Below are 22,722 nucleotides of genomic sequence, written 5' to 3'. Positions count from 1 at the left end.
GAATGGATGGACTCGATTGAAAAATTAACTGAAACGCAATTGCCTCCAAAAGAAGACTTTTATTCCAGACTAGACGATAAAGACATCACTGATGAAGAATACACGCATGCAAAAAACGTTTGGGATGTATTTGGATGTAAAACGTTTAAAGATTACCAAAAACTATACAACATGTCCGACGTGCTGATACTTGCTGATATCTTTGAAAATTTCAGAGACGTGTGTCGTACCTATTACAAGCTTGACCCTGCTTGGTATTACACCTCACCTGGTTTGGGTTGGGATGGTATGTTAAAACTAACTGGAATTCAGTTAGAGCTTCTGTCTGATATTGATATGCTTAATATGATAGAAAAAGGGATACGCGGTGGAATTTGCATGATCAGCAAACGACATGGAACTGCTAACAACAAATACATGAGTGATTACGATCCTTCACAACCATCCACATTTATTCAGTACTTAGACGCCAACAATCTTTATGGATGGGCTATGTGTAAGCCTCTTCCTTTTAGAGGATTCAGATGGATGACTGAAGATGAACTTTTAAATTGGAAATCCATGCCTTGTATTCTCGAAGTCGATTTAACCTATCCTGTTGAGCTTCACGATTTACACAACGACTACCCTCTTGCACCTGAAAGATTAAAAATTAATAAAGTCGACAAGCTGGTTCCCAATTTAAACAACAAAGAAAAATACGTCATTCACCATGAAAGCCTAAAACTCTATGAACGACTTGGATTGATCATTACCAAAATTCATCGAGGTGTTACCTTTGAAGAAGAACCCTTCATGAAACAATACATCGATCTCAACACTGGATTAAGAGCAAAAGCTAAAAACGAGTTTGAAAAAGAATTTTTTAAACTCATGAATAACTCTGTCTTTGGAAAAACCATGGAGAATATTCGAAAGCATGTTGATATTAAACTGGTCACCACAAGAAAAGAAGTCTTAAAATTGTCAAGAAAGCCTAATTATGATAGAAATACCATTTTTGATGAAAACCTTGCAGCCATTCACATGAAAAGAACAAAACTCTTTTACAACAAGCCTGTTTACTTAGGACTGAGCGTTCTAGACATAAGCAAAATTCTCATGTTTGAACATCATTACGACTATATCAAACCTAAATACGGAGATCGCGCGAAATTACTCATGACCGATACTGACTCACTCTTTTACGAAATCGAAACGGATGATTTTTATCAAGACATTGTCGATGATCTTGAAACCAAATTTGACACGAGCAACTTTTCTAAAGACCATCCTGCTATTGAAAACGTTGGGTTTAAAGTAGGGTTAAATAATAAGATTATCGGCATGTTCAAAGACGAGGCCGGTGGAAAAATAATTAAAGAGTTTGTTGGGCTTCGTCCTAAGCTCTACTCTTACAAAACCTATGAAAAAGAAGAGAAAAGATGCAAAGGGGTTAAAAAGAAAGTCGTTCAAAAACACATCACTCATCAAGATTATAAAGACTGCTTAATGAATAAGACAGAAAAGCTTACATCCATGAACGTTATCCGATCACATGACCATGACATATACACCGAAGAAATCAACAAAGTGGCTCTCAGCGCTAACGACGATAAAAGACACATCTTACAAGACGGTATTCACACGCTGGCTTATGGACACTACAAACTAAAACCGTGCTTTACATTTATGGACTATGATCAACTCTTCGGACCTGATGATTAAATATAAACTCAGAACACGATGTCATACTGAAAACATTAACTATAGCAAATCACAATGCGGAATTATAAAATGTCAATGAGCCAGAATGCACAATTCATGATTGCAGAAAATTAAAAAACACGACGCCATCTTGAATTCCTTAAGTATAGAAAAGTATCAATGCGTCAGAATCGGCAAGTCATAGTAGTAGAGCAGATCAAACCGCACTAATTACAAAATAATCTTGAGAGCCTTAAGCATTAAAGTTAGGTAAACGCAGCATTAATAAAAAAAAAAAAAAACTTAATTACTAATACTAACACTGATAATAAAACTAATACTTGCATTAATAAGTAAATGTAAAAAATTTTTATATTAATAATATTGAGATTAATAAAAAATCTTTCAACATAAATTTTTGACAATATATCGAAAAATATATAGTATATAAAGTATATCAGAAAAAAATATTTATTTGAAAACTCTCAAAATTTACATTTAAAAAAAAGTTCTTCTTTTAAATAAATTTTTTCTTTCTTTCAGAAAGAAACAGAAAAGAGAGAGACAGAAACATAACATATCCCACCCCACAACTGATTATAACAAACTTTAAAAAAGAGTTTTCCCAGCTACTTTGATAAAATTCCAATCCGAGGCGGCTCTTCCTTGAGCCGAAACCAAATTGAAAATAGTAAAATTTACCAAACCCTATTTGCAATATGGTTCTCAACTTTACCACAGCTTAATCCAAAAAAAAAAAATGGTAAAGAGTTAGCGTTAGTGGTATAAAAACATTTAAAAACTTTTTAAAACATTTTAAATCCATATAGCTTAGCGCAATCCATAATCTCTAGAGATTAATTTGAGAATTTTAACGATGACTTCTGTAGCTTAAGTTTGAATTGATGCAAACAACCCACTAAGTCTTTCTCAATGCTTTGAGCTACGCAAGTTATAAAAGACGAGGTATGTTTGTTGCTGGTCAAAATATATAGCACGAGTTTACAAATGTAGTGAGGGCGTTGTAAGATGGTTGAGAAAGCGTTGATAAAGTAAGCAAAGTATCAATTTAAAAAGGTCTGATAAGAAGAGTCGGTTGAAAGATACCTTTTTTTAATTTTCCTTTACTTTTTTTAAGATATATTGTATAAAATTTCTACGATTGCAACCAATCGTTTTAAATTTGTTTTTTTTTTTTAAAAAAAAAAGTGTCAATAATCTTTAATTGTTTGCAGTTTAAAACCTTTAGATATGGGAGCTCTAAACAATTTTAAAATCATTTTTTACATTTTATTTTCGATAGTGGAAGCCGTTTTTTTTTTTTTTTTCGTTAGTTGATACAAACAAAATATTTTAATTTAGTAACAAGAATTTTTGTCACCAATCCCGAAGCTGAAAAGTTGGACTCAGTAATATTATTGAAGAATTTAAGTAAAAATAACATTATTTTAAAGCAAAAAAAAGTTTTAGAAAAAAATTTTAAGATTAGATGTCAAAAAAAGATAATTTTAAGATTAGATGTCAATTCCTATGGTGTTCTTCAAACCTTCTTTACACCTGCCATAAAAGAAAAGCATGTTATTTTTTGCTTTTATTTTGCTGGCATTTTTCATCACCAACAACCGGTATATGCGTGTTTACGTTTTTGCATTAAAAAAGCATTACTGCATGTATGTTTCACTATTCTGAGTTCCAGTCAATTTTTCATATGTGAATGCAAACTAATATTTGATTTAAATTGAATTTGATTAAATAATTGAACTCAAGAATAGATTATCATTAACTTTACCATTTATATTAAATTATTCTCTGTAATTACTGTTTCTATGTTATATACTATATAGGATACCAAAGAAAGGAGAAAAAATAAGCGTCACTGGTATTTAGTGCTGTTAGCACAATATCAGAACATTTTTATTTAATTTATTAAATAGATTCATTGAAAAAAACAAAATTTGATTTTTTTTGGATTTTGATTTACAATTATATATTTGTTTACTATTTACTTTGTGCGAACGAATGAATTCTGTTCTTAAGAAGTCGAAGAAATGGAAGAAATTTACTACACGCGTGTAGTCACTCTTATGCAATTCGCGCGTTTTATTTGTGTAAAATTTGAACGAAACTAAATTTACTACACGCGTGTAGTCACTCTTATGCAATTCGCGCGTTTTATTTGTGTAAAATTTGAACGAAACTAAATTGTTTACATCCTTTAGCGGAGATAAAAGAACAAAATTTGAGTTCCCTTATCTTGAAACAGTCTAAACAACATGGCAAATCATTTGCAAGAGAAACACGCCAGAGCAGCTTTGATACTGGGCGTCATTGAAGCTGTTCTTGGTGTTATCATCATCATTATCTCAATTGTGTTAACAACTAAAGGAATTATAAGTGTGAAAGCGACGCCATATTGGGCTGGAATTTTCGTAAGCTACTTATATTACAAATCTCACAAATACTTAATTACTCCTATATTTGAATGTAGGCTTTTTGTTTCGTTTTTAGTTTCTTGTTTCTGGTATTCTTGGAATAATATCCGGTATAAAAAAGCACCATCCTACCGTAAGCTGTACTTTTGTACTTTTTTATAACTTTATTTACTTATAAATATTTAACTACAAGACTTTAAATTATAAGTTTTTTAGGTTTGTTGGAAAAAAAAAATTTTCCCAAACCAAGTTTTAAAAATATGTATGATATGGTTGATTGTCTAAAATGAAAGTTCAAGATCTGCGATATATTTATTGCTTTAATACGCTGTTCAAGGTCAAAAGCTAAAAAATCCCAGCAGTTCTAATCTACTTTTAAAAAAGCTTGAGGTTAAAAGATAATCTTAGTCTAATTAGGGCAACAAAAAGCATGCTTTTTTTTTTTTTCTGTTCACAAAATTCATTTTGAAGCCTATTGGTTAGAGTATAATTTGGGATTTTTTATCATTGAGTGCATATTTTATCATACTTTAACATAAAAATCATGTTTTAAAAGCATAGTTAAATTAAGATCAATTACGTGATGCTGTTAATATCTTAATTATTCTGTTTACTAATACTTCTTTCATTTCTAATTATTAAAAAGTATTTTTAAACAAACTTGAGCAACTTTTTCTATAACCAATTAAGTAAAAAGTAACCAAAAAATCAATTAACTTGTTTTAAAAATTATTTATTATTGTTACTATGATTAATAAAATATACGTTGAAATTATAGGTCTTAGAACATTGTAATAATTAATAGTTAACTTGAGTGGTTACAAATAGTGGATTAAAAGTTTGCGGTGTTTGTGTATGTGTATCATAGCTCACATATTTTGAACAGCTGATGTTAAAGACTTATACAAAATATGTATTAAAACCTTTAAAAGATCTTTATTGTAGGGTGTCAATCTATTGATTTAAAAAATTGTGCATTAGTTAAAAGTTCATCCCAAAAGCAGTACAAGAATTAATTTTCTTTTTTTTTCTTCCGAATTTTACGAAAATAATTTTAAAAATGTAATGATAATTATTTAACAAATATAATAATAACAATTTAATTGCGTGTGCAGTAAGAATTAGTTTATCAACTTTAATAAGTAGTAGAAAGTTAGTACACAATACCACGTTTTTCTCCGACATTTTGAAAACTTATCACTTTGATCAAAGTTATTTACTAGCTAACCTGTTTCTTGTGAAATGTAATGTTACCAACTTATCTGCCACTAGATCATCTGCAAATTTTTGTTGTTACAGATTTTATAGACGCAACTTGAAGTATAAATGATGAGGCTGCAGACTTGGTTAACGCTAAAACAACTAAACTAAACTAAAAACGAGATAAACTCTTGTATTTGGAATTGAAAATTAAATTTTGATTTGAAAAAATTGAAAATAAGAATTATTTTTGATGGAAGGTTTTGATAAGTTGCAGATTTTTTCAGGGGAGTTATTTGGAATATGGTTTTACATTGTGCAGACCTCAGGTTTTAAAGATGTACCAACTACTTCTGTTGATACAAAGCAAATTTCAAATATATATACTAGGTATGTGCGTATCTGCGATTTACGGCACCAATTTTAAAGTTAAAATCTGTGACCATTTTTTCACCGCGTGCTCGAGGTAGGTGTCGTAAGGATGGATTTTTCTCGTCTTTTTTTTAGAATTTTATATTGACTTAGATAATATTTTAAAAGTAGAGTGTTGTAAGTTTATTGCAGTTTTTTTATTTTTTGCAGTTACAAACGTTTTTAGTGATTTCATTGCTATTTATTGCTATTTATTCATTGCTATAATATTGAAAACTTCATTCCTGTTATGGAGGTGAATTGACATTGAAGGGATGATGGGTACCAAATATTCTTCTGTTGGAGAGGTTTGGGGGGGGGATTCAAGATTATGAACATTTTGTATATTTGACTTTTTTATTCATTAAAAAATTGTTTTTTAAGAAAAATGAAACTTTATTTAAAATATTGATGATTTTTTAAAAGTATTCAAAACATGATTTACACACAAAAACACACAAAAAAAACCATATTCTGTTATTAGTTGAATAAAAATATAACCGAGGCAATGTAATACGCTAAAAACTAAACGATGAAGTTCTATTATAAAACCACCGTAAGCCGAACGCTAATTTTTTAAGTTGGTTGCAGTTTTCTTAAGCATTCCTTATATTGAATTTTTGTCACTTAAGTGGGCATAACTTTTAGTAGAATCATTAGTTTTTTATGAAATTTTCACCATCGTTATACTGATTTAAAGCTCTTTACAATGATGTAAAATAATTAAATAGCTGAATAGTTTTAAAATTTTGCACACATACCTATATATACTGGCTGGATTTTTTTCCTCCCGGGTTTTCTCGCCAGTTGTTCGAGTTGAAAAGTTATCAACTGAGAAGAACATTTCTTCTTATGAAGAATATTATTATTTTTATGGTACACTTTTCAACTGAGAAGTGTAACATACAAATAATAGTTATCATAAAAAATCACTTTTTTAAAATCCAAATTTCCAAGAAGGGTTATTGGTGAGCCAACTTTAAACTCTAAGTAATGTGGAAGCATTCCTGTTTGTTCAAAGGAATTTAGAAACTCTATTGGATATTCAGTTGAATCATTGTTAGCAGTTGTTTCTATTGAATGTTAGAATTCAGTTTTCCAAGGCAATTGCCTGAGAATTTGCAAACTAATTGCATATACAGCATCATTCTATGTAGCAAAAATAGCTCTCTCACGCAACTCTTGCAGTAGTTGACTGTTCTTTGGTTCATTTGAGCAATGTTTGGAAAAACTGCACTCTGCAGTATTATTGGTGTTTTCACCTAATTGTAAAAATTTGCAAGGAAAATGACCTTTCAATTGAAATCTTTTGCAGCCTTTTATTCTCCAAATCGGAGAAGCGTATTGGAAAATTGCTGGGCAGTTGTGTAAAGAGCCTTGCTCTCATGTTAGTTGAGAGTGTATGTCGTTTGACTTGAAATTACATCAAAGATTGCTTGATGCAGGCATTGAGCTCATTAGCTATGATGACTTTTGACACTATGGGTAGTTTTTGGCGAAAATTATCTGATGTCTCACTTTTAAGGCCATTACAAAGTGTTACTTTGATAGCTCTCTCAGGGCATGGCAAGCCATAGGCACAAAGGAGTTTTGAAGAAATCTGGTAGACTTTGTCTTCCAATGAAATGAGTGGTTAAAATGTCTGCTGTGAAATTCAGTGTGTCATTGTTGGCTTGTCTTACGGCAAGAAGGAGCTTGTCTTTATGAGATTTTTTCCTTGTTGTTTCCTCATAGCTGAAGGGCAAATGCAGGTTTCTAGTAAGTGAAAATGATGGCAAATAATTCCTGTCATCAAGACTGTTATCAAAATTAACCGTGGAGGTTCTGGAAGTCCTGCAACCTTAATGCAAGGTTTTCTTCTTCACGGAAGTAGACTCTCTGTCCATTTGGATAGAGGTAAATGACAATAGGATTTCTGCCATTAACAAAAAATCCAATAGTTAAAGAGTCTATTTGGTTTGGCTTTATTTTTTATTTTTTTCACCCAAAGCTAAATGTGGGCATGGGGCAAGTTACGCTCACATTCATCAGACTGCTTTTTGATGAAAAATTTGTGCAAATGCATCTTATCTTTCAACAGGAGTTTGATATTGAAAAGTATTTCTTTGATTTAAGATCATTTTTTATTACATATGAATGTAATGAACAGGTCTGGCCTCCCAAGCATTTATAAATAGTGCAATGCATCTTGAGCAAACTCATGCTAGTTGCGTTGACCACCTATAAAGTTAGATGGCAAAATAGTGTGCCTGAAAACAATGGCAGCAGTATCATTGGTTTGGATGGCATTTCTGAGTTGATCATACTGTTTATTGAAAATTAGAACCTGATGGATCTTAATGTAAAGCAGACGCTGAGATTCCACCTAAGCATTAATGTCTGTAATAAACTGATGAAACAGATCGTGATAGGCCAGCAGAGTTTTTGATAAGTAGGTTTTAGCATGTCTGGTATCGTTGGTTTACCAACTCTTTTTTAGCCAACCGAGCAACACATGCCTGGTGGTTCATTTGTGAACTTGAGGGCCCTGCAATACTAAGATTGCTTGTCCTTTTGACCTTTGCAGGGCCACCATAATCAATGATGGGATTGTAGTTGAAAGCAGCTCTGTACATAAATGACCACAGATCTTAACGTACAGCAATATGTTTCTGATTGTCAGCCAGCTGCCTGCTTTGAAATTGTTTAGAAGCCGGATATTCTCTGGGAAGAGCATGTTCCCAGAGAATATCCGGCTTCTAAACAATTTCAAAGCAGGCAGCTGGCTGACAATCAGCCAGCTGCCTGCTTGAAATTGTTCAGAAGCCGGAGTTTGAGATGCTTTGAGAGCTACCTGTCTGGTTTGTTGCAATTGCAATCTGTTCAAAATCTCTGTTGTATTTCCTTCATCTCTTGCTGTAACCTGACAGTTACGTTGTGACAGTTATCTTGAAATTCTGTCCAGATGAAATTTGTAATCATAAACAGCTCTTGTTGTTGCTATTCACATAGTACTCTTGAGAGAAGAGCTCTTTTTTTTGGGGGGGGGGGAGGGGGGGAGGGGGGAGGGGGGGGGCAATTTCCCGAGTTTCCTGGTTAGGCACCAAAACCTTAAAAGGATTGAGTTGTGGTTAGAAATCTGAAAAACTGCTTTAAAAAGCAGATTCAGGCCCAGAAAGCGATAAAATGGCTGATTTGAATGTGAATCAGTTCAGAAAAGTGCAATCAGGAAAAGAACCTAATAAGAGTGGGACCAGATTAGCTTTTATGTAACAGGTAAGTGATTAGAAATGCTACCTTGATAATCAGAAGGTCATAAAGGACCTCAAGCAGGGCTTGATGGTCACTCTAGTAGCTTGGAAAATGGTTTGAAATTCCTTGATGGAAATACCACACTATAATCAACATAATCTGTTGAAGAACTGAGTGCCCAAATATTTACCCAATAAACCGAGCGAATAGCGCAGTTTTGGGGGGAAAGTTCAATGGTTTTGGTGGGAAAATCAAAAAAATTTCAACTTTAAAATTTCAAGTTGAAAAATCTTTAAAAATATAATTTTTTATATGATAATGTGGGTAATTTTTTGGATATATTTAAAATGTTATACCTTCTCAATATTATAATTTTATATTTATATAATATATATTTACATAATATTATGAAATTGAAAAGCAATATAATTTATTTTAGCTGTAATATTTATATATAAGTATATTTTTGGTTGCGCTCATTATGACTCTTTTAACAATTATCATAACAATAGTTTTCCTTTAAAATTTTTTTTATTCCAGATGATTGGGTTTATGGTTTTGAACATCATTTCTTGCGTTAGTGCGGGGATTGCTGCTATTCTTGTAGGAATTGTAGTTGCTGCTTGGCCAAATGTTTCCTCCTGTGCTTGGAATCCAAATTCTCAAACTTGTAACTGTATAGTCAATGGCAATGTGGTGAGCTATTCAGGTAAATTGCATTAAATAAAACTTATTTATACATATATTAATGCTAATGTTCATGATAATGTTAGTATTATTTATGCTGGTATTATTTCGTATCTCTATTAGCAATAATATTAGTTTTTGTATTTTCATTAACAATTCGCTTGTATAAAATTATTACTTAGACGATTGTACAATACTAAGCATGATTTCTAATGTTCTGATCGCAATCCTTGTATTTGACATCTTTGCAACAATTATAACTTTATCATCAAGCATCCTTGGATGTGCAGCTGTTTGTTGCACAAGGGTATGCATTTCTCCTTTTCCCTTTTTTTTTTATTTATTTTTTTTTTTGTCTCTAAGTAAATGTATTTAAAGTAAATTAAGTACGAATAATTTAATCTTCCATTATTTTCCATTGTTTTTCATTGTTTTCCATTGTTTTCCATTATTTTCCTTTTTTTTATTCCAATCGAATCGATGGTATTATCTAAGTTACTTGGTTGATGGGGATGTTTAGGATGATGAATAGGGGGGGGGGGGGGAAAGGGGGGAGTTTGAAATGAACTGTGTTATTTAAGTGCAGTTATAGAGCATCAATATTTCTTTTTTTATTTTTTTTTAAGAAGAAAGTTTCCCTTTATATCCTTTAACTCTTTTCCATAACAAGTGCAACACCTTTTTTAGCCAACCGAAAACACGAATGCTCCGAATGAAAAGAGCAATCTAGTCAATACGCCTCAATATCGTTAAAGCCGCAAGCAAACAAGTGGCATGTAACATGCAGGCAAACAAGTGGCATGTAACGTCGAGAGAATTTTTGAGTCTTTTTTTAATTTAGTCCGATTATTCGTTGGTTTACTAATTTTTTAATTTTAACTTTTTTTTTTAATTTTTCTTTATCACTTTGAAAAGAAAAATCTGCAAAAGAAAACTTTTTCTTTTATCATAATTTAGCATGCATAGATAATTCTTTCGTTTACTAATTTTTTAGCTATAATTTTTTTTGATTTTAAATTCATCACTTTCTAAAGATAAATCTGCAAAAGAAAACTTGTGTTTTTTTATCATAATTTAACAATCGTCTATGCATGTTAGAAAAGTAATTCTCTTTTGAAGAAATTAACATATATTTTAAATCTGTTCGATTGAGGTCCTAGTTTTTTGAAGTTTTAAGGGAGTTGATTTAACAGTAATGCTTTTAAGGGAGGTGATTTAACAGTAATGCTTTTAAGGGAGTTGATTTAACAGTAATGCTTTTACTTAACAAAATAAACAAGTCAACAAAAGTTTTTTAAACCCTCAGAGTTGTAAATATCAAACGTGCTGAAAACCTGATTTATTTAAAGTCATGTGTTCAAATTCCACCGGAAACGATAGTTATGAATTTAAAAAACAAATTGTAAATAAGCTAAAAAGTCAACTTTTAAAGCTATATTAAATAACGTTTTCTAACTCCATCGAGAATATTAGTACACCTGAGAATATAATAACGTTCTCAAATGGATAAATTAATAGAGTACATGCAGTTGAACCAAGTCTAGAAACATAGAATGAAATTGTCTGCAAAATACAACCAAGTAAATAGCAAGAAACTACAAAATAGCAAGAAATTACAATCTTTCTCATAGGTACTCCGAATTATTTTACGACAGAAAATACCAAAACTTGCAGGTCTTTGAAAGCATATTAACCAAACATTTTCTTTGATCACAATATTGTTAGTGTGCCCCAGGTAATAATAGTAAAATATAATAAAGTTTCATATCTAGCATTTGATTATCTTTCTTCAATGACTATTTCCAAATGTCAAATTGCATTGAGTGCCAACATTGTTAAACACCACAGAAGTCTCCTCAGTATTGTTATTCCCTGCAAGTTCCTTATTTTCGCTATGTTCTGACAAAATTTTAAGATCCGAAAGGATCAAACCTTATAGGAGAAACAGTTCAAATAAAAAATTAGTTTTTTCTTTTTTTATTTACATAACTAAATTGAAAAATAATTTCTTCCTTGCCTTTTTTTTTTTGTAAATAATTTGAATTACAAAGAGGAGACTTTTTTTGCTGAGATTCTCTCCAGCTAACACAAAACGTTCAAGAAACGTTCGTAGAACGTTAGAAACGGTCGGGGACTTTCTAAGAACGTTCAAAGAACGTTTCCAACGTTCTCCGAACGTATTTGAAAGTTTTGTGTTAGCTGGGTCAGTTAAAAGTGAGATTCTTCTGACAAACAAACTCACATTTCTATCATATTTTTTATTTTGAGATGAGTTCGTTACTTTTCTAGCACTTGGCATTATAGAGTTAACAGTTGCATTTGTTTCTCATTAGAAACATTGGGTTTACGCAAAAATGTGGAACGAACATAATTTGGATGAAGGAACATAGTCTGATGAAGTCTATAAAGTCATTTACTAATAAAAAGTTAAAGATATGATAAAGCGACAGTCATTAAGTGATTTGAGCAAAAAAAAAAGAAGCTTTATGAACTTTAAAGTACCAAGATTTCGGGTTATTCTACACATGCGGGGGTGGGGGGAGGGGGGAGGGAGTTTTCAATAAAGTTTTATTGTGCTTTCATAGTTTTCATAGTGACTTATTTGAAGCACTTGTTCATACATTTTTTACTATAGATTATTAAATGATCATACATAAATGAATTTCAAAAGTCTTAAAAACTTCGTAGTCGCTCTTTGGCTTTTTTTTCTAACTATGCAATAGCTAAACATTTATGCCCCTTAACTTGACTTAACTTAATATGGCTTTTCAAATTAGAAAGCTTAGCTTAATTCTGTTTATTTTCAAAAAAATCTTATATATAATATCTTTGTTTAAAACTTATTTATAATAAACTCTACGCATATTTAAAATCGTTTTTTTAAAAAAAGTTATTTAAAGTCAACACCATTTTTTAAGATGATTGTTGACATGACATCATAAGGTAAACGTGAGCTAATTTGGAACGTATTTTGATCACTCACTGCTTAAATATTCAGTAAAAAAAAAAACTCGGTAAAGTCGTCCAATTATAACATTAAAGTCATACTATGTAATTACTTGATACTAACATGATACTAATGTTTTACTAATTTTACATTAATACTATTTTCATATATAACAATGTCTTCAAATGTTTGTGACTTGGTGAAAATTAAAGGAAAATTCTATTTTTTAAAATTCATTCTTTATCCTACTCAAAAATTTTTGTTTGAGTAGGATAAAGAATGAGAAAGTTTTTCTTACCAAACTTATGCTGGTTACTGCGTGTTTTTTGCAAATAAATTTGTAAATATAAAACTTTTTTAATAATAAAAAGTAAGAAAGTAGAAAAAAAAACATAAATAACGGTTATTTCTTTTATATACTTTTTCTTCTCCACACGCAAAGAAAAAACGCAAAACAACACCCAGTACCATTTCTTATGAAGCAAGTGCAGTATAAAAAAAGGGTCAATTTGCTGCTAATAAATATGTTTGGTTGCTAAATTATGTGGATTTGCTCTAACAAGAGATCGCTGATCCGTTACTGTTTGTCGGATTGTCGGATTGTGGACCAAACTATCTTTGCAGATCGCTTCAAATTATTTACGGTTTGTTTGTTTACAGGCCAAAAATTTTTTTCGGGTTAGAATCCGAATCCTACTTAATAGAATCCGAATCCTACTTAAACGGCCTACTTAATAAGTAGTTATTAAGTAGGCCGTGATCCGAATCCATATTATTTTTGCGGATTTATGCGGATTCAAAATAAGGAATGCTTTTGAAATAAGGTTTTTTATTCATTTCTTATATTCAAATACACAATAAAATGAATTTGCAAATTGAGAGATAAAGAAAGATGGGAAAATCACGTTGAAACTTTATTATTTTCTAAATTTATTTCCTGGCCACACTATGCCTTGAGTATTGTTGAGTTGTTTAGTGCTTTCTTTCATATATACCAGAATCTCAGCCCTTGAGATCTTTTAGAGTTGTATCCTGCTGTCGAGAAAACTATTACCGATGTTGATGATGCAGCAGGTATGCAGAGGTTTTTTGGCCAACCATTATTGGGTAAATATCCTGGTTTTGTTCCCATAATTCCCAGTAGATTTTTATTTGCTAGAACTGGTTTTGCATTCAAATGCTCCTCAATTTTAGCTAAAATGGCTTTCTTGGTGCTTGTTTCACCTCCTGGATTTATGCAAGCTACACCAAACACTTTCTTCCTAAGCTGTTCAGTAAAGTCAATATTGTCATTATCTTCATCATCTAACATTGATGGGGAATGAATTATCGGTTATCATGGATCATGTACAATATATGTACATGTATATAATACACGGTTATCATGGATCATCATAGCTCTAACCTAGCTGACCCAAGAACGCCACTTATATGATATGATAGCGTACACATCCAGGTACCCTGTCATGCAAACTTTGAAATCTTTTTTATTATTATATCACTTATACCTCAAAACGTTACCAATTACTGTAATATTCGGTCGTAATATTGTAAATTACGGTAATATTCGGTCACCATTTTCAAAATATTTAATTTAAGAAATGTTTAAATAATCAGTTTAGAAAATGTTTTTTTGGCTTTCTCCACAAAAAAGAAATTATTAATAAATAACTCAACATACTCTTTTAGTACAAATGCAAATTTTTAAATGTAAAATCAAAACTCATAATTTTTTGGATTGACAGCGTTTAATGATTAAGTTGGTTAAAATGTTCATTAAAAACTCTGTGATTTTTTTGCTCCTCATCTCTTATAACTCAAATTATGCTTGTAGATCAGTTATGCAGTACAACAATCTTTCTTTGTACTCTGGATGGTTATTGTTTGGCTTATACCTTGACCAATGTTGATAAAAATCTTGATGAGTGGTTTCGATATTTTGTTCACTGTAGGGACCCAGGGGGATGCTTTATGATCCTTGATGAAATCCTTGATGGCCCCCATGATATGGGCTCAGTTTAATGTTGAGGGTAGCTAGCCACTTAGCAGCTTCTATCCAAGCAGTTTTTAATATCTTGAAAAGATGATTGATAACTCCTGATTATGTGCAAGAGTGTTTACTTAAATGGGTTTGAAGACCATAAATTATACTTACAACTTTCGTATCACAAGCCAAAATTAGTTCATTTGCATTAATAGTGACCAGATTTGTTCGAAATTGGAATGAGTTTTTGGCAAATCTTCTGGTTCTGCAATAAAAATTTGTCTCTTGACTCCAGTGTTTTTGCTAGTCCTTTGAGTAAGAGGCGGTGAGCTGGGTTCATCCCTCAACGCAGTATTGACAATGGTTAGACAAAATTTTTGCCACCATTAATTCCGAGCTTAACAAAATAGCCACCAGAAATTTTCCGAAATTAAATAACATCATTCACAAAACTTGATAAATAATTGGAGTGAGCAACAACCCAAAACTGGGCACTGTGCCAAAAAGGTTTTTATTGGATTAGCACCAGCAAATGCATTATCCCCAACTGTTTTATTGAGTGATGAATTAACTGCTGGAAATAGGTGAGTTGAAAGCCGCACTAGAAAAAGGTCAGCCATGAGAAGGAGAGCTAAGATCTATAGTAACCAAGAATTTAATACAGTATTTGATGATTCTAAAACAACTGCAGCTTGTAAAGCAGAATTCACACATGTTACCTACATTATAAACATTAATTCATATATATCAAAACTGTACCAAAATCTTTTTTTCCGTCGGTGACTTTAAAGTCACTGGAGGTAAAGAAATCACTTAAGTGTTAACCTGCTCTTAGAAAATTCATGTAAAAATTTGGTTCTAAAATCTTGCTGTTGATGTTTGGTTTACAGTTCTGACCAGTTTTTTTGATTCGTTGTTAGACAGGCCCGTATTTAATTGTACATTTACAATAGCTTGAGAGGTTAATTTTGGAGCGCTTGATGGTGGCTGGGCACTACTTTGACCTGAAACCAAAACATGGATAATTTATGTATATAATAAACTTTGTTCAGAAAGTCTGGGTAAAACTTTATAACTATTCGTTTGTGAGAAGATTAGAAACTGGTCAAAAATATACTTCCTGTTATTTATCTGGTTTGATTTCTTATTTGTCAATAATTTCTTTTAATATATATATGTAAAAATTATTGAGTATAAATATTTACCGGAGTTAATTGTAAGTGGAGGCCCGCCGGATGCTTAGCAAGTCAAATAGTTCCTTGTGGCATGTACTGCAACACACGCTCGGTTCTTTCTCAATGGTGGTTCGCTCTTCAAGAAGATGTTTTTCTTGCAGCTTTAAGCGACCAATTTGGCAGCTTACGCAACGACACATCCTACCTCTTGTTTTATGTCTCATTAGTATTGGCTTGAAACCAAACAAAGGGGGGAGTGCAACTTCTTTCCCCTCTTGTTTCCTGCGCAAAGTAGTTCTGCAAAATTCGCAGAGTCCTTATGGTACCCGAAAATCACAGATATTGATCTTGGTCTTGTACAGTTGGCATATTCGATCTGCTTGGAAAACAGTAAGCTGTCTTAAACATTTTTTCAGACAGAGAAAGCACACAAACTTTTAATTTTCATCAGGAATCTTTGCTTGATTTGGCATTGTGTTAATTCACTGAATCTAATTCACTAAATCAAACTCTGCCTTTTACATAAATTTATTAACATACTTATTTTTATTATTGCATATATTATCACATAACATAATAATGTTATAATTATAATAACAAATAATGTTATAACTATATTATTACATCTATTATTTTATATCTATTTTATGACAGTTATCAACATACTTATAACTATTTCAATAAATGATACTTGTCACTCTCAATGACAATTTAGATGAGATTTTATTTCATGAGTCATAGAAATTATTTTTACTGCTCTTCAAAGTACTTTTCTCCCCTTCATAACACTTTTCTCTTCAAAAACTATTACACTTCTAGAAAACTTTTGATAGAGATCTTCTTTCAAAAGTTTATTTTTATAAAATTTTTGTAATTTTTGTTTCAAATCAATTTGTAAAGATTGATTTTCCTCCGGCTGGCTCTCCGAACTTTTTAACAGTGAGTTATCCTGGTTATCTAAATTTTTTAATTCAATTATCTTAGTCAATATATAAAAATATATGTAAAGGCCACTCCATCAAGATTTGACTTGTCTGTATTGAAAGTGTCTTATATTTCCTTGATAATTGCCATCAATAATTGCCATCAATAATTGCCATCAATAATTGCCATCAATAATTGCCATCAATAATTGCCATCAATAATTGCCATCAATAATTGCCATCAATAATTGCCATCAATAATTGCCATCAATAATTGCCATCAATAATTGCCATCAATAATTGCCATCAATAATTGCCATCAATAATTGCCATCAATAATTGCCATCAATAATTGCCATCAATAATTGCCATCAATAATTGCCATCAATAATTGCCATCAATAATTGCCTTCAATAATTGCCTTCAATAATTGTCTTCAATAATTGCCAGCAATAATTGCCTCAATAAAAAATGATATTTTTGAGGCATACATAAAGTTTTCGATAAAAGAACAAGTTATTTAAAAGTTATTTACCTTAAAATGTTGAAATAAAAGCAAAAAAAAATTTTAAACAAGCTTTTATTTCTATTTCTATTTATACTATAATCGGATTGATTGATAAGAAAAAAAAAAAAGAAAAAAAAAAGAAACACTACTTCTATGACGCACACTTAATTAAAATTTCATTTTTCGGATCGCACCATATAATTAATGGACAGCGATTGGAAAAAATCGCGAAGAAAATTAAAATTAAATTGATTAGTAAATATTTTTCGAATTAATAATTCGAACATCAAAGAGAATAACGCAAAATAAAATTTTTCTAGTAGTTCGTAAATTAATTTTCCGATTATAATCGAAAAATTAATTTACGAACTACTAGAAAAATTTTATTTTGCGAATATTTTATAAATCATAATTATGATTTATAAAATATTTAACGATCGGACGGCCGAATGACTTAGCGGATTTTACGAAACAATTGCCGGAACCTTACTCCGAGCGGTGCCAGAATAAACTTTAAAATTCTAATTGTTTTATTTTTTTATTCAGGGTTTCACTAATGAAGAATCAAATGTTGATGCAACTAACTTGTAATTGTAATTTTTTTGAGAATTTTAAGTGTTTGGTTATGAACCAGTGTTTACTCAACCTCGTTTTCATGTTTACGATTTAATAATTTTACTGGAGGCGTAACACAATATTTGAGCCGTTCAGAACACAAATTGACTTTTGAAATATCTTAATTTTAAGTCTTATAGCTTTTGGTACAGTCATGACTTTTCATGTTTATAAGAAACTCTCCTAAGATATAAAGATTAACACCATTAAGAGAAAAAAAATATTTAGATTAAAAGGAATTTTAAAAAACAATGTACGTTATTTCATCAAATTTTCTCAACTTTTTGTGTTATGGGGTGAATTGATCTAAGCAATGAACTGTCTATATAGAGGTTGAAGACGTTGAATATCTCAATCCGCAGTTTATATTCTAATCTAAATACACGTGTAATAAAAGTTACTGATGTATACGTACATACATACATACATACATACATACATACATACATACATACATACATACATACATACATACATACATACATACATACATACATACATACATACATACATACATACATACATACATACATACATACATACATACATACATACATACATACATGCAACTAAAAATTTAAAAAAACTCTTTTTTTTATAAAATATGCAAAGAAAGATTTTAAACTTGGCAATAATGAGGCCCAAAAGAATGTTGTAGATATCTGATGCTTCTGTATTACCCATAACTTAGTGTAAGGTGAGTAACTGTTTAAGATTGTTCTTAGAAGATTATTGTAGTTGAGAATATGATTGGACAAAAAAATGGAAGTTGACAAGAGGAAGTTAAAAATTTCAGTGAATATATATATATATATATATATATATATATATATATATATATATATATATATATATATATATATATATATATATATATATATATGAATAAAAATAAATATAGAAATAAAAATTCCCTAAACCAGGTTTAAATTAAATTATATATCATAAAATAATTTTATTCTTAAATATAATTGTTATGACAATCTTTTAATGAAGGAGGTGAATTTCTAAAAAAAAAAAAAATGGTTGCATAAAATTTTTTTTTTAATCTTTTTGATGAAAATTTTGAAGAGCTTTAAAAGTTTTTTTTGTAAAGGGAAAAAAGGTTTAAGTTGTTTGAACTGAATAAATGTTTCATAAATGTCACTATTAATTTTTTTTCTTTTTTTTTTTTTTTTAATTCTTTTTAAGACTCCCTTTGAGAAAGTGTGCCCATCATAACAAAAAAACAAACAAAACCCAAATCACCAAAAAAGCAATTATTTAGAATAAACTTAGCATGTTGTTATGCAAAAAAAAAAAAAAATACTTTAAATGATTTAAAACATGCCATAAGTTTTAAACCATTCAGCTATTATGGATATTTGTTGTTGTGGTATTAAAATCTTTTTTACCAAACTGGATTTCTAATTCTTTGAAATAAATTTAAAAACATTTTAACAGAATATTCACTCATATTAATTTAACACAATATTTAAGTCTTGAACCGTTGTAAAAACAACTTAGTTAAACAAATTTTCATTAAAACATCATTCTTAAAAATATGAGATACTTGAAATAAAGATATGGGTTCATTTAATTAGTTGTTGTGGTGGAATTAAAATCTTTTAACTCTTCTTAATTTTACTTAGTTTAATCTTCTTTATTTATATCAAACGTTTATTTATATCATGTAGTTATTAACAGTAGTTTGAATTGGGTTCATTTGATTATTTTTCACCTATCATTTTAGATAATGCTTCCTTCTGTTGGTATATTTGGTACTGATAGCCATGCTCAGATAATTATATCATTGTTTAAAGCTGCTGGGTTTCCTGTCACAGCTATTTGGGGGCAAACATTAGAAAAAGCCAAAAGTTTAGCAAATGAATTAAAAATATCTTTTTACACAACAAAAATTGATGAGCTTCTTCTTCATAATGAAGTGGATATCGTTTGTGTGTCTGGGACACCTCATCAGTATGCTCAAGTTTGTGTGAAAGCATTATCTATTGGTAAACATGTATTCAGCTCAATTCCTGCTGGCCTTACTCTTAAGGATGCAAACCACATGCTGGAAGCTGCGCAATATTACCCAAAACTTTTATCAGTTTTAAACCACCCGTTGCGATTTCTTGCAGCATTTATTGAGGCCAAAAAGCTGCTTTCCAGCGGTTACTGTGGGGATTTACTGCTTTGTGAATGCAGTATCCATACCACTTCCTTAGTTAAACAAAGCTATGATTGGCAATGTGATGGAAGTATGGGAGGAGGCATGCTGCAAACTTATGGTTCTCATATTATTGACATTTTGGCATTTTTGACTGATAAAAAAGCTATTGAGGCACAAGGAACATTGGAAACATTTATAAAACAGAGAGATGACATGCCTACTTTTAGGCACATCTCAAGTGATGACTTTTGCACATTTCAGTTAAAATACCCAAATGATGTTCAAGCATGTGTAACTTTAAATTCACATCTTCCAAGTGGATTTTTGCAAGAAGTTATGCTTGTTGGTAAAAAGGGTTTTTTGAAAATTATAAATTGCAATTTGTATGGACAAACCAAAGGAAGTAGTGAAATAGAGTGCTTGTATATGGAAGAATATGGAAATGGGTCTTTATACGATTCTTTTGAAGATTTAGTACCTGGAATGTATTTATTTGGTCTTGAGCAACTCATTGAAGGGGTCAAGATGGCCTTTGAAAGTATGCAATTATCAGACAGCTCAATTGGTGCTGACAGAAGAAATGCTGATCATAACTTAATTTCAACTGCAGCAAACTTTGAAAATGGTATATTATTATTATCAAGAGTTCTTAAATTTATTCAGAATTTTGAATTTTTTTTTTACTTAAAAATTCCTGCTTAAGGTTGATCTCAAACAAGCAGAAAGTACTGATGTCAGAAAAATGTTTTTAAATCATTATACTTAGTTTTAGATCTTTATATGCTGCAGAAAATTTATAGAGAAATCCCTAAGAATATCAATAATTTCTAAATATATTTTGTTTAGAGTTTGCACAAATTTTCCAAAATTAGTTTGCAAAAAGTTATTTTTCCTGAAATTTTATTAACAACTTTTACTTTTCAGTAAACATATGTATGATATATTCATATATATGTATTTAAGATGTATGTATATAAGATAGATCTATATACAATTGCGCTGTTTTATTTTTAAAATGGTTGCTATTTCAAGAGAACTAGTCACAGAAATTTGTGCATCATATATTTTTTAATTTTATATTAGTTTATTTCAAATGTCTGCATTTGTTGGGTGTCATTGCATTGCACTAGATTCAGTTGAAAAATTTCTTTAAAAAATTGTTTAAATTTTTTTTTTTTTTTTGCTGTTTATGAAGATAAGAATAAAGTTTAAGTTAGCAAAACTTTAACTTGATACAAAAGCAGAGAATAACAGATGTTTTCATTGGTTAATTATTTAAGCTGCACACTTCAAAAAGTGTATTTAGATTCTAAAGTTACAGTACAATTAGATTCTAAAGTTACAGTACAATTGATAAATTGAAGTCTCTATCAGTAGTACTTTCAAGAGCCAATGAGACTACTACAACCTGACTGTTATAAATGTATGTCTATTTCTTTGCTTCTACAATAAACATTAGCAAACTATAGTGTGTGTTTCTTTCTCTACCTACCACTTATAGATATGCAACTATTAGGTTATTTTGTATGGGGTTGGAAATGATTTTACTGCTGGAGGACAGGTGGGTCTTGTTAAATATTTGTTCATGGCAAGAATTACAAATGGGCTATGATTTACCAAGACTACCTTAAAAAGTTTGCCCCACAGAAGTTTCTGCTAATATCATTGAGATATTTCTTGGTTTTCCAGAGCGACAATAGCACAGTATTTCCATGTGTTGTTTTATGAAATTTTTAGGTTTTAGGCTATTTTGGTTACTGTGTATGGAAAAACTTGTCATCTTCAGAGTCAAGGTTCATTCGAGCATCCTAACAGAGACATAAAGTACATGCTGTAGGCCTGGCTTGATAAAAATGAATTTGCCTTTCATTATGTTAAATGCATCAACATCGCTTGTTTCCACTTATCAACCTGTTTCAAATGCTATGACATTATTTGCTTCTAGCGTTTGTGTTTTCTAGTGGTTTTGTGTAAGAATTCTACTATGGATCTTGAATTCATACGTGTTAAGACAGAGTAGTATAAACACTTCAATGACAACAACTAAAGGAAATGTCGAGCTGTTGTGCTGAAATCAAATATATCAAATTAAGCATATTCATTTCAGGTGTCCAAGGCTGAAAGAATAGTGAAAAATTAGAAGGCTGCACTTTAGACACTGAGAATCTCTTTTTCAATCATGCTAGAGATGATTCAAGAAATTTTCTGGACATTAAAATTCACAGAGAAATTAAAACAGATGTTAACAAACTTGCAGTTACAGCAGGAATTTTTCTAGAAACCAGTTTATGTCATTATAAACAACTATGTAAATAGATAGGTATCTGTCTTTGGGATCATCAATCGTAGCTCAATGAGCTTTATTTACAAGAATATCTTTTATAAAATAGTAGCAAAGATTAGGGCAAATCAGTTCAATTTAAATTACACCATATAGTTTTGAAAGTTTGAAGAAATTTACACGCACCTTCTAAATCAAACCTTGTAATTAAAACTTTACATTTTATTGTAGATGAAATTTTCAGGTTTTACATTTTGTCAGTTAGCTACATATATACTTTTAGCTATATATACCTTTTAAATCAAACCTTGTAATTAAGACTTTACGTTTTTATGTGATTTTATGTAAATAAAACTAGTCTAAATGCATGTTTAATTAATATGAGTGTTTATTTTGATAAACCATTGTTTTTTTGATTAGATATAAATAAAGATAAAACTTTTTAACATGTGAGTGTGTGTGTGTGTACATGTGAGTGTGTGTGAATTGT

At 30.6% G+C, this 22,722-nt stretch overlaps 2 protein-coding genes across 3 annotated transcripts in view; both read left to right on the top strand.

The window, feature by feature from the left end:
- Window positions 1-2,532: 2,532 nt before the first annotated feature.
- LOC149882523 (uncharacterized) lies at window positions 2,533-10,532 on the top strand. Of its 2 annotated transcripts, none has more exons than XM_090065583.1 (6): window positions 2,533-2,652; window positions 3,906-4,115; window positions 4,195-4,251; window positions 9,501-9,669; window positions 9,830-9,954; window positions 10,335-10,532. In XM_090065583.1, the coding sequence occupies exons 2-6, from the start codon at window positions 3,960-3,962 to the stop codon at window positions 10,398-10,400; spliced, it is 573 nt and encodes a 190-aa protein (XP_089921709.1). In that variant the 5' UTR covers window positions 2,533-2,652; window positions 3,906-3,959; the 3' UTR covers window positions 10,401-10,532. The 2 variants fall into 2 exon arrangements, with proteins under 2 accessions (XP_089921709.1, XP_089921710.1); XM_090065584.1 differs by having other exon boundaries at window positions 2,636-2,738.
- Window positions 10,533-17,875: 7,343 nt separating this feature from the next.
- The window catches only part of LOC145193087 (glucose-fructose oxidoreductase domain-containing protein 1-like), a 6,119-nt gene continuing 1,272 nt past the window's right edge, over window positions 17,876-22,722 (top strand). Inside the window, exons 1-2 of the mRNA XM_090065367.1 lie at window positions 17,876-18,496; window positions 19,532-20,576. Of these exons, the coding sequence (XP_089921493.1) occupies window positions 19,535-20,576 (1,042 nt within the window). The 5' untranslated portion in view covers window positions 17,876-18,496; window positions 19,532-19,534. The remainder of the gene's footprint in view (window positions 18,497-19,531; window positions 20,577-22,722) is intronic.

The sequence above is a fragment of the Hydra viridissima genome, unplaced genomic scaffold (genome assembly GCF_058129835.1).
Source record: "Hydra viridissima isolate aposymbiotic clone 2 unplaced genomic scaffold, HvirCarnegie_v1 scaffold_10, whole genome shotgun sequence".
In the NCBI taxonomy this organism is placed as follows: domain Eukaryota; kingdom Metazoa; phylum Cnidaria; class Hydrozoa; order Anthoathecata; family Hydridae; genus Hydra; species Hydra viridissima.
The sequence above is the reverse complement of the archived record's forward strand: the minus strand, read 5'-3'. Positions and strand labels throughout refer to the sequence as shown.

Excerpts from the sequence above, each read along its gene's own strand:
- LOC149882523 (XM_090065583.1), top strand. The coding sequence starts at position 3,960 with ATGGCAAATCATTTGCAAGAGAAACACGCCAGAGCAGCTTTGATACTG. Across the intron at positions 9,670-9,829 it reads CAATGTGGTGAGCTATTCAG|ACGATTGTACAATACTAAGC; the intron begins GTAAATTGCATT and ends ATTATTACTTAG. Across the intron at positions 9,955-10,334 it reads CAGCTGTTTGTTGCACAAGG|CCAACCGAAAACACGAATGC; the intron begins GTATGCATTTCT and ends CACCTTTTTTAG.